The sequence below is a fragment of the Canis aureus genome, chromosome 8 (assembly GCF_053574225.1).
Source record: "Canis aureus isolate CA01 chromosome 8, VMU_Caureus_v.1.0, whole genome shotgun sequence".
Taxonomy (NCBI): domain Eukaryota; kingdom Metazoa; phylum Chordata; class Mammalia; order Carnivora; family Canidae; genus Canis; species Canis aureus.
Window position 1 is genome coordinate 69,654,619 of NC_135618.1, and position 12,662 is coordinate 69,667,280.

The 12,662-nt window shown below is 54.4% G+C and overlaps 1 protein-coding gene across 7 annotated transcripts in view; it reads left to right on the forward strand.

The window, feature by feature from the left end:
• Window positions 1–12,662, forward strand: part of COL26A1 (collagen type XXVI alpha 1 chain) — a 196,900-nt gene that overhangs the window by 135,383 nt on the left and 48,855 nt on the right. For all 7 annotated transcript variants that reach the window (XM_077908102.1, XM_077908096.1, XM_077908097.1 and 4 more), the window contains exon 4: window positions 7,974–8,035. In XM_077908102.1, the coding sequence (XP_077764228.1) occupies window positions 7,974–8,035 (62 nt within the window). The remainder of the gene's footprint in view (window positions 1–7,973; window positions 8,036–12,662) is intronic.

Below are 12,662 nucleotides of genomic sequence, written 5' to 3' on the forward strand. Positions count from 1 at the left end.
GCATCTGTGCCCCAGCACCCACCTCAAGAAAGAGAACAGTTCCATCACCTTTGAGGCCCTCCACCTGCCTCTTCCCATAAGTGTCCTCCCCAAGGTAACGGCTGACCTGCATGCTAGTGCTCAGAGCTGGTTCCCTGTGTTGGAAGTTCAAGAAAAATGGAATCACACAATGTGTGCTCGTTGGGGTTGTCATCTTTCACCCAGCATTATCTTTGTGAGGCTCACCCCCACGGCTGCATGTGGCTTGCACACACTTATTATAGTGGACTGCTCCACTTTGTGAATATTCAGTTGATCCAGGCATCCACTGATGGAATTTGGGTTATTTATAATTTGGGGTTATTAGGAACAATGCTGCAGGGAACATTCCGGCACATGTTTTTTGGTGAAAGTATTTATTCATTTTGTTGGATACGTACCTAGGGATGGATTTGCTTCCACTCAGCCTTATTAGAAACTGCCAAATGGTCTTTTCAAGTGATTATATCATGGACACACCGGGGACACTGTCTGAGAATTCCCGTGGTTTCCATGCTCGGTAACTTCGGCATCATTAGTCTTTTTAATTTTAGCCATTCCAGTGGGGGTGTGGGAGTGCCACACTGTGGTTTAATTTGCATTTTCTGATATGGCTAATGAGTTGAGCTCCTCTGCATATGATTATTGCCCTTTTGGATATCTTACTTTGTGGAGATATGTATTCCGAGAATCCTCTTCTACTTGGTGGTAGGCCTGTTCGTTCTCTTGTGATGAAAATAAATTCTTAATTTTTTGAAAAGACTTTATTTATTCATGAGAGACATGGAGAGAGAGAGAGGCAGAGACATAGGCAGAGGGAGAAGCAGGCTCCCTGCAAGGAGCTTGATGCCGGACTTGAGCCCCAGACCCCAGGATCACGCCCTGAGCCAAAGGCAGATGCTCAATCGCTGAGCCACCCAGACATCCCTAAATTCTTAATTTTAATGCTGTGTGCTCTGGCAAAGTCTTCTTTAACATTAGTGCTTTTTGTGTCCTGTTGAAGAAATCTGTATTCCCTCGTCATGAAGGTAGTTGCCCATGGCTTCTTTTAAAAGCTATATTTTACCTTTTTTTCTTTGTGTTTTACCTTTTGCATTTGGATTGACAGTATATCTGGAAACAACTTTCACGTGTGGTGTGGCATTTTTTTCTTTAAAGATTTATTTATTTATTATTTTAGAGAAAGAGAGCACACGTGCATGGGGAGGAGGGGCAGACGGAGGAAGAGAGAGAGAATCTTAAGCAGGCTCCATGGTCAAGGGGAGCCCAATGCAAGGCTCAATCTCATGACCCTGAGATCATGACCTGAGTCGAAATCAAGAGTCGACACTTAACTGACTGAGCCACCCAGGTGTCCCAGGGGTAGAGGGCAGGGTCCAATTCTTTTATTTTTCTTTTCCATTTGGATAGCCACTTGACCCAGCACTGTTTATTGAAAAGTCTGCCCTTTCTCTATGGTACTGCTTTCATTTTTTTTCATAAATGAAGTGACTATAAACATGAGTCTATCTTTGCACTAATACTACAGTTTCTCAGTTACTATAGTTTTAAAGTAGGTCTCAATTTTAAAGTTCTCAATTTAAAGAAGTATACGTCTTCCCCTTTTGTTCTATTCCAGATTGCCCTGGATATTCTTGGACCTTTGTGTTTTCATATACATTTCAGAACTCATCTGCCACTTTACACATACACACACACACACACACACACACACACACGCAACCTTCTGACGTTTTGTATGGGATTGCATTGACTCTATAGGTCAACTGGAGAGAATGAACATATTTATGATATCAGGTCTTCCAATCCATGAGCATAGTATGTTTTTCCATTTCTTTAGTTCTTTAATTCCTCTCAGTGATGTTCTATAGTTTTCAGTAGATTTTTTCCTCAGTAATTTGATAACTTTATGATGCTTTTGTGAAAGATGTCATTATAAAATTTCATTTTCTATTTGTCTATTGCCAGTACATAGAAGTGCGGTTGATTTTTGTAAACCATATTCAAGCAATCTTGCTAAAGTAACTTAATAATTCTAATTATTCCTCTTTAGATTTTGTTGGGGGAAAGGTGCAGCCTTTCCACACCAAAGGTTGGGGGCGTGGTCCAGCCATGGTCCACATGGTTCAAGGTCAAGACTCGTTGACCTTGAACTCTGGGCTAGACATGGAAGTAGAGAGGGTGGAAGACAGATTTGGTCAGCCTGGTCAGCAGTGATGAGGTGCAGAAGTCACAGACTTTGCCCAAGCTTAACCATGGTCCTGACACTGTGTGCATATCCATTGAAAGTTGCTGCTCCAGCCAGGGTACCATAGCCCAGGCCACCATGGCTTCATGGGAAGGGAAGTCCTGGGTTCTAATTCTGGCCTTTGATTGACAAGCTGTGCACATTGCTGAACCTCTCTGAATCTCATCCTTCTCACTCACAGAAGGAGGGCAATATGCCCAGGTATTTCTTTCTCTAAGCCAGTAGGTGCCTGGTAAACACTGGTGAATCGATTTCACTCACCAGCATTGTCCCTTTTGCCCATGGGGTAATTCTGTACATCACCAGGAAGTACTGCAGTGCAGGGGCTGCGAATGTGGATGCCCACAGGGGATGAGATGGCTGGCTGCGATTGTGTTCTGAGAAGCTTCAGTGCTGTCGGCTCCTTGGGGATTTCTGTTTCCACCGTGAGGACACCCATGTGAGGCTCCCCCTCTCTAAGAAGGAACTCAATTATTCTTCAATAAAAGTCTTGGCAGAAGTTCCTGAAAAATCTTGCCTTCTCTGTGATCCCTGATCTACAAAAGGATGGAATTTAATTATTCTGTCCTGCCCATGAGCCCCAGGGCTGGGCCTGGCATGCAGCCACAGCTTGATCCAACCCGTAGGCTCCCTGGCCCCCGATGGGGTTCTTTGCTCCGGCATGCACTGGCAAGTATAAGGGAAGCACAGGGTAGGTTCCCCCTTTGGCCTGGCCTTGCCCTCTCCGTCTTTCCTTTTAGGGTAAGTGGCTTAGGAAATCCAATGTGTCTATGATTACCTGGATATGCAGCTCCCTAGAAGTTAACTGGAAAGGTGATATCCTAGGTCCAGGTGCTACCAGAGCCTCTCTGTTCTCCATGGGGCTGGCCCACAGCCCAGTGGAGACCTTCGATAGATTCTGGAGCTCCAGCCTGCAGCTAGCTTGCTCCCTCCACCCCGGACCCCCATCTTCCTCCTGGCAAATTAGACCCCTACCTGTCATAGGAGCTTAAGCCAGGGATCTGTACGAGGTCTGTTTAGGCAGATTGCCTGTGTGAGGCCAGGCAGAAAGAATCTTGTAAAGGTGAGGGGTTGGGGGCTGAGAGCAGACACTCCAACATCCATCCCTGCTCAACCCCTTACTCACTGCATGTCCACTTCCTCCTCTGTAGGTGGGAGGGAAGACAGGGTCCCTCATGGGCTGACACAAAGATTTCAGGATGTGGTATCATCTCCTGTCTCTAAGGACTTTGGAGTTTTGGTTTGTTTTTTGAAGTCTTTTTCTGTCTGCTTATTATCTCTATTTTCTGAGTTTGCTTTTTTCCTGTTTGTTGTTTTGGACTTTGTCTTTTGCATTAGAGGCTCTTGATGCATATTTAACAGTCAGACACCGGATGCTGAACGGGCTCGGGCTGCAGGAGTTTGCAGCCCTCCCAAAGTCACCACACATCCTGATCTTGTCTCTTTGGCTGGAGGGGCTGTGACCTAGCTGAGGGGCATGGCCTGACTGGAGGGGTGTGGCCTAGCTGGCAGCGGGGTGTGAGTGAGAAAGCAAAAGAAACCAGGGCCTACTGAAGACAAGGACTCCCCCTCACCCTACAGCAGTTTCCAGCTGAGTGGGGTGACCAAAGTCTCACCAGTAGAGGAGGGTCCTACATGGCCCCCGTGGGAAAGGAGGGAGGCACCAAAAGAATGTGTGACCTAAGACTGGACTCTTGGGTAGAACAGGGCTGACCTCAAGGATAGTAAGATAGAAGGGTACCAGTCATATCTGTGCTAGGCCCAGCCCAGCTCTTGTCAAGGGAAACTGAGGCCACTTAGGACCTCCTCATTCCTGTGGTCCCTTGTGAACACACCTGGCCAGCCCTGCCCCCATCCCCATAGCATCTGACCCCACGGACCTCCCTGGAGCTTTCTTATAACAGGGGGATTTTAGGGCTCTCTTCCAACTGCACTCTGCTGGGGTTGGCCTTCTGGTGACATCCACCTTGCACGTGTCCCCTCTTGTGGATCCATCTCTCAGACCTCTCACAGAAGGGGCCAGGTGTCTGGGGACAGGGCCACCTGTGTGCCCTGGCTCTCCCTATCAGGGTCTTATGACCCCAGCTCACAGTGGTCTCATTTGGCCTCTCGATTTCTCTGCAATTGGCAAGGTCCCCCTTTGGGCCCAGGCCTGGAGAGTCAGCCTCACTTGGGAGCTGGGTCCTGAATTCTAGACACAGAGCCATCACCAGGAGCCGTACTGGCTGAAGGAAAACGGCAAGGGGATTAGCAGATGTTCTGTCCTACAGTGGGTGTACAGAGCCCAGCAGGAGAGTCGGGGGGCAGGGGCACAGATGGCAGAAGCAAAGAGACCAGGAACTTCAGGCCCTTGGAGCTGATCCAGTATAGACCCTTTTTACAGATGAGAAAACAGAGGGGCAGAGAGGACAGATGAGGCCCTCTCTAGGCTCACAGTGGGTTAGTGGCCTTATAGTTCTCTTTCCACTGACCACACCAAGCAGTGAGTCCTCCCTCCTCTCGCTCACACACACACACACTGGTTTGCCTGGCACATTCACACTTCAATACACACATATTGGCAAAGAGTCATAGGCACACTCTCCTGCATCACCAGGAATGTGCTGCAGCCCTGGGCACTTATGGGCCTGTGTGTGCTGGGGAGGGCGCTGGGATCATGGGAATCCCTCCGGATCTTGGGAAGCTGGAGCATTCATCTTAGCCAGAGGAAACCAAGAACCAGAGCCAGTGGGCAGGGCCCGATCTGCTCACTGAGCCATTCAGCACCCTCAGTGCCATTTCTAGGTCCCCACTGCTCCCCTGAATCATTAGAAAAATTTAAACAAACATAATATAATTGCTTGTCGATGACAGAATGCCAGGGGAACCATAAAACCCGCCTGGTCTCAGCGCCTGCCCAGGCAGGTGGCACGGGGAGGCCAAGCTGGCAGCCTCAACCCTGCCTGCTGGCTGGGCCTCCTGGGCCTCTCTGTGGCTGGGAAACTGGACCCCCCCACCCCGTGCCCGCTGCCAGCCAAGCCGCACCTCACCGGCCAAGAGGGGTGCCCGGTGCCAGAGCAAACTGGGCCCAGGCCCAACATACTTTCCAGAAATAGGTTCCTGCGAGAGCCTGAGGCTCACCTCTCCCTCCCCAGACCTTCTCCCCTGCAGAGTCCTGTTTGTTGCCTCAGACCCTGGAAATGCTCTGTTCACAGCCCCTAAACGCCTCTGGAATGTTCACTGGGCCAGGCTGGGGTTCTAGTTCACAGCTCCCCCACATCTGTCCTGCCTCCTGCTCTTGCTGCCGGTCCCCAGGGTGGAGTGGTGCCCTCTGGTCCTGGATGGGGCCTGGGACTCAGGCAGTAAAGTCACTTTTCACAGTCCTTCAGGCCCGTACTCCTGCAGAGCCAACGCCTGCTCCCCCGTAAGACCGAAAGACACGGCTGCTAGGGGAAGGTTCCTGGGCCTTTGCTCGAAGGGCAGGCATCCTCATTCATTATGCCCTGCCCTCCACCTCATCAGTGTCAGCACAGGGTCACCAAGGGATCCCTGAGCAGCAATGGCGCCTCCAGGTGGATGAGAGGGTGGTTGGGGAGGCACAGGGGTGGAGGGAGGGAGTGGGGACGAGGGTAAGTAGGTGGGGGATGAGTGGTGGGTGGCTAGATGAATGGGGTCGGGGCAGTGGGTGGGTGAGTGGGACCTGATTTGTTTTGGTCTCTGTCTTTCCATTAAAGGCTTATTTTAAGGCCTGAGAATCCTGAGCTGTCTGGTTTTTGTTTTTGTTTTCCTAAAGATTTTATTTATTCATGAGAGAGGCAGAGACACAGGCAGAGGGAGAAGCAGGCTCCATGCAGGGAGCCTGATGTGGGACTGGATCCCAGGACCCCGGGATCACGCCCTGAGCCAAAGGCAGACACTCAACCACTGAGCCACCCAGGCGCCCTGCTTTGTGGATTTTTATCGCTTTTCCTTTCTTCACCACCCTTTCTTGGGTGAAATGAGGGGGAACCATGTGGGTTCAGCACCACCCCCCTCTCTTGCTGGTCCTTGGTGAAGTCCTGCCCTGTATACATTCTTCGAGTTGTTTGGAAGCTTCAGTGTTTATGCCTCAGTCTCTGATCTGTTTTATGTATCGGAGTTACAGACAAGGTTTTATTGAGGGGGGAAAAGAGTTCTGTTCTTAAAATATGCTTATAAACCACTGACTGGGCCCAGCCCAGGGGAGCCGGGGAGGGACATGAGGGTGAACGGGGCCTGTGCCAGCCCGCATAGCATGTCTTGTGAACCCAGCGAGGGCTGGCGAACAGACGGGCCCCCTGCCCTGAGGCCCGGCACCCCTGTGGAGGATGCAGCCTGAACCACGGTCCTAAGACCCCTAGCCCTCCGTCCCCCCATGTCTCAATCGCCACTGCAGCCCACAAACATTAATGAGGGGATTTACTTTCGGGGATGCAGTTGGGGAGCTCTCCAAGGATGGGGGTGCTGATGGGGGGCAGCTGTGGACACTGCTGGTGAGCTTCAGGCCTCCATGCAGTCCCAGGGCCTCTGATGGTCAGCCCCCAGGACACCAAGTGGGACCTACTGAGTTACCCTGATACCTCCGTGTCCATTTGGCCCAGAATGAGGTTCCTGGAAGGTCAGGCTTTGAACAGAGGGAGGGATTTAGGCATCCCTTGACTTCTGGAGCGATGAAAGCTCTTTAGAACAGCTTTGAACCGTCTATTTACTCTTTAAACAGCTCCGGTCCCCAGGGCAGACAGACATAAATAGATAATTGTAGCCCAGGGAGATGTATGCCTGGGGAGTTAACCGTCCCTGGGCTCCCAATTGGCCTTCCGGTTTCCAGTCCCTCCCACGCCTGCCCACGGCACCTGCTGCTGCCACAGTGAGCTTTTAAAAATGCAAATCTGACCTTGACGTTCAGCCCCTGCAACAGCTGCCCACTGGCCTTGGGACACTGCCCAGAGCTCCCCCGCCAGGCCTCTGGTGTTAGGGCCCAGCCCACCGCTTGTGGGGGCTGCGGGGGATCCCCGGTTTGCTCTGATTCTGACAGGCTGCTGCCAGACCCTCCCCTGGTCTCGCTTGTCTCCAGACCTCAGCCTCTTTCCTCACCCAGCCAGTCATGCGCATCCCTCAGGCCTCACCTTGGATACCCCTGCCTCCAGGATGTCCTCCCTGACTACTGCCTCCCCTGACCCCAAATTAGCATTGCTGCTGCCCCATGATACTCTTTTGCACATTCTGTTCTTACAGCCCTAGCGCAGCCCTTGCCAGCCTGTACCTCTTTGCCCTTCCCCCTCCCCAGACAAGTTCTCAAAGAGAACACATCCCCTTTGCCACCTATTTATCAGTTACTGGATTTTTTTTTTTTTTTTTTGAGCTCCTACTTTGTGCCAGGCCCTGGGATTTGTAGGCAAATAAAATTGACAAAGACCCCACCCTCATGGCACTCCAAGGCCAAGGAGGCATCTGGTGCTGGCTCAGGGCTGGCTCGGACGCTTTGCTGAATAAACGGACAGTAGAGTGTGCTGTGCTCAGAAAAGAGGCAGCTCAGAGGTCAGGCAGGCTGCCTGGAGGAAGAGGCACTGAAGATAAGGCTCTAAAGGCTGGGCAGTGGTCTTCCAGGAAAGCTGATCCAGGAGCTCCTGGCCTGCCGGCCTGCGGAGAGGCTACTCTGGTGGCTGCTGCCCTCACCTGCTCTCACTCCATTCTCACCCTTCTCTTTCAGAATGCATGAACTGTACCCGGCTCAGCGACATGAGTGAGCGGCTAACCACGCTGGAGGCCAAGGTCAGATGGCCTGGGGTGCCCGGCCTAGGGAGCTGGCGGGTGTGTGTGAGGGTCCCGCATCAGGTACCTGCTGGCCGTGGCTGGGGAGAGAGCCCAGCCCTAGGGAGGCCAGTGGGCCCGAGTAGCCTGGTCTCGAGCTTGGGTGCTGCTGGGGTCTCAGTGGCTCTGGGTAGCCTTCTCTGGGCTGCGCCAACCTCGTGGGGTCGGGAAGGGGTGTGGGGAGAGCCAGAAATCTGGAAGTCTCAGACAGCAGGCCGGTCTGGGTGTGAGTCCCAGTGACTGGGGGGCTGGATGCCCAGAGGTTGACCCCTCAGTGGAAAGAGGAGGAGCCCCTGTACCCCCACAGCTGCTGCCCCCAAACCTGGCTCCTCCTCTTCCTCCCTGTCTGGCACACAAGGCTGAGCACCAACAAGCCTATGGAGGAGGAGCTGCCGGGTACCTGTTAGCTTTCGCCCTGTCTACATCAGGCGGCGGCCTGGGTCACCTCAAAGGCAGAAGAACTGAATAAAGGACAAGTAATTTATTGGAGTAGCCTGGGTGGCTCAGTCAGTTCCTTCCACTAGGGTCATGATCCCGGGGTCCTGGGATCGAGGCCCACATCTGGCTCCCTCCTAGCAGAGAGCCTACTTCTCCCTCTCCTCCTCTCTCGTGCTCTCTCTCACTGTCTCTGTCTTTCTCTTTCAAATAAATAAATGAAATCTTGAAAAAAAAAAAAAAAAGGTAGTAAGTCCAAGAAGGGAAGGATATGTGAGGTGCAGGTGTGGTAGCAGCCAGGTCACCCTCCTGGACGCCGGGGCTCTGTGCCATCTGACCCCTCCGAGAGACAGTGCAGAGCATGCTTGGGACAGAGCTGCCAGGGCGAGGAAGCTGGCAGTCTCTACCATCCATCAGCAGGAGACACTTCTGGGCTGTGCCCCCTTGTCACATCATGTCCGTTGTCTCACGTACCTGCTGAAATAGCTCCTGTGGCCAGAGAAAGCCCTGGTGGAGAGTCTCAGGTGCCTGCAGGAAGAAGCCAACGCTGTGGGGTCCGCGGGCCAGACCCTGACTGGGGACGAGCCCTATTCTCCTTTCACGTCCCAGGGAGCCTGGTGAAGGACAGGCCCGGGCCCGGGGTTTCTGTACCCTTTCATATCTGAGGAGCCTCTTGGGGCAAGGGACCACTGGAGTCGCCTGGCCCAGGAGGAGCGTCTGAGCGTAGGAGCATATGAGCATGGCCTGCTGGCAGGGAGGCCAGGGAGAGGACAGAGCACTGAGGTCACCTGAGAGACACCCCCCCACCCCAGCAAGACCACTGAGCAGGTCCAGAAGTTGAAGTCCCTGCTCAGAAAAACCCGACGGGCAGGTCTTCCCAGTAGACACATACTCATACACACATAGAGACACACACGTAAGACACATATGGACACACACACAGACATACAGACACACACAGATACACATACATAAGACACATACACACGAGCACACAGGAAAACACACAAACATAGACACACCGAGACATACGTACGTGCACATACAGACACACACACATATGCATATACATGTAGACACACACACACTCACAGCCCCCTCCAACCTGACATTCCCTTTGGCCCTGCCTCTTGCCTTGAAAGCCTGATCATGAGGGTATCTGCCCAGTGGGATGGGGGCTGCCGGTGACTGTCACTTGGAGTCAGAAAGAAGTGGGACTGCCACCCACCAACTAGGTGGCTCTCGCCCGAGCTCCCACCTCCACCTCCTTGTTTGTGCAACGTACCTGCTGGAGTAAAGGGCAGCCGAGGCCTCGGATGATGTGGCTGTGGGACCCGGCTTGGGAAAACGATCCAGCACTGGACAGAGGAGAGGCTCTGTGTTATCACCTATGCCACATTGGGGTCCCCATCTTCCCGATGGAGGCACAGGTGTGTGGGAGATGCCCGTGCAGAGCACACGGCATGAGAAGTTCCGGGGTACGAATGGCCTCCCAAGCCCATCTGCGGGGGGGGGGGGGGGGCAGCAGCCCACACTCCTGGGCACAGGCTGGGGATGGGGGGCCCCGTCCTCTGCTTGGGGTCAGTGGCTCTGCGGGGCATGGGGGTGGAAGCCTTCAGGAAACAGACACTCCCACATGAGAAAGCTGGGGCTGGGGAAGCCCTGGGAGGGCTGGGGGGTGCTGTGGAAGATTCTGGGGCACCTGAGATTTGAAAAAAAGGAGGGGTCCCCAAGCCAGCTGTCCCGAAGGACATTTTCCAGACACCTGAGGCTCCGAGTGGTTTGGCAGTGTCAAGCGACAGCCTGCCCTGGCCCCGGCCCAGCATGTCGGGGTGTTAAAAGTCGCAGCTCTGTGGGAGGACTGGCACTGTGCTAGCTGTCCTCCGCCCACCTGGCCCCCGCCCTCCTGCCTGGTGCAGCTCCTCCCTGTCCTCCCACCCTGACACCTCGCTCTGCCCCGACAGCAGGCCGGGCGTGAGGCTTGCCCCTGACCCTGCGGTGAGGGTCGTGACCCCTCTGCAGACCCCGGGGGTGGGGGGTAGGGGCAGCGGGATGTGTTGGAGGAGCCCGCGGTAGGTTTCCTGCCCAGGAATGGCTCTGCCTCGCCAGGTCCCTGCTCAGTTCTGGGCTTCAGTCTGCTGCCCCGTGGAATGGAAACAGGAGTCACTTTGCTGCCCCTCACCAGGCTGTGTCGGGGTGGGTCTACAGGGGTAAGCTTCGGTGCAGAGGTGGGGGGGAGGTAGTCTGAGTCTGGGGTGTGCAGAGAGGTGGCTGCCACCACTCTCCTTCCAGATTCCCAGGTCAGGGATGGGTGATTCCTGTCTCAGTTTCTGTCTCTTCTCTGGATCACCTTCCAGCTGTGTACCTACCTGTTAGCATGCCTGAGTGTCCCCTGGGAGCTTCGTCAGCCCAGGTCAGAGGGCCCTGAGAGGCAGTGGCCTGGAGAGGGAAGGGGACGGAATCTGGCCTAGCTGCCCAGACAGCCTCTGCTGAGGCCAGGCACGCGCCTGCCAGGCTCAGGACAGCATGGAGCGGGGCCAGTGGCTGTGGTCAGGCCAGTGAGAGCCAGGCAGGCAAACTCCAGATGGGGAGTCAGAAACCAGAGGGCTGGCAAAAGAAAGCAGTAGCTCAGAAGCCTGGAAACCGAGGCTTCTGCCCTTTCAGACAAAAGGCCTGCTTTGGTGTATCAGGAGGGACGTGTTCAGCTATAAGGAACAGACACCCAGCCTATTCGTTAAGGACATTTGTTGTTTGCTCAACAAGAAGTCTACCAGAAGGTGGTCTTGGGATTGTTTGGGTGGCTTAAGAACTGAGGCTCTTCACAGTCTCCGCCTCCACCTCCTTTGTGAGTTGGCTTTTGTCCTCATGGTTAGTGCCTCATGGTTATAAAGTGGCTGCTGCAGCTCAAGACATCACATCCTCATACCTGTTCAAAGGCAGGAAGTACAGGCTCTGGCAAAGCAGCCTGACAGGCTCGTGTGTCTGATCATCCAGCACTGGGCTATATGCCTCCTCCTCGTTGCAGGCGAGCTGGGAAAGTAGGTACCGGGCCAATCATGATTCCTCCTCTGGGGCACACCCACAGGTACACAATAAGGGGTTCGTGAGCCAGGCAGCCATCAAGGTGTGCTCCATCTTCCCTTACCCCGTGAGTGCCTGAGTTCCCAAAGGACCCAGACCTGGGAGCTGATCTGGGATTCCTGTCACCTTCTTTTCCTGGGACAGCGTAGAATGGCTGTAGGGGGATTGCGGGGTGGAAGGCCAGTAGGCAAAAGTTTCCTGATTTCCTCTTTCCCCTCCCCCTCGGTTTACACTCTGACTTCACCGACCACATGGCCACATGGGGTGGAAGGGAGCCCGAGGGGGTTTCTCTGTGTGAGGGCCACAGAAGCCTCGACTTAGCTGGTCTCTTGTGCAGGAGGGCGGCCTCTCGGCCAGTCATCCAGGCCGCGGTGATGTCATCAAGGCCACTGGCCTCCGAGGCTGGCTGCAGTACAGTTTTCTTGTGTTGAGTCCCTACGCCCGCTGCTGCCCGCCCTGGTGAGGTCATGTCAGCGGGAGTGGGATCAGTTTCTCCAGGAAGTTGGCCATGGTCAGGCCAGGAGGGCTTGGACTCTGGCCAGAGCTGATGCTAACTTGGCTGTGGCTGGGGCTCCTCTGCCTGGGTCCGTGGGCTCTGTGGGCCTTCGAGTGTGCATGGGAGGTGCCCCACAAAGAAGTGAGCCAAGGGGGAGGGGCAAAGCTGCAGGTGTCAGGTCCCCTGGGGGTGGGTCTGGAGCCCTGGCAGGGAAGGGGAACACCTGGGCCTGATCCCAGGAGCCCATAGTGGGCGCCCCTCCCCTGAGCCCTCAAAGCTGCTCCCACCCCTCTACTGCCTGGTAAATATGTCCATCTGGAAGCCCCCCTGAGACACTGCAGTTCAACCCAGTGCCCCGTATTGATCACCTTCACCCCTAAACCTGCCCTCTTCCGTGTCCTGACTGGCTGATGGCAATCCCACCGTCCTGGGAGCCAGACCAGAACCAGGGGACCCACTCCTGCCTTCACCCATTGTCCTGTCCCCAGGCCCAGGGCACCTGGCCCTGGTAGTTCGTACCCTCATCCTCACTGAGCCCACCGGCCTGAGCCCCCCATTCTGTGTCATCGACAGCCA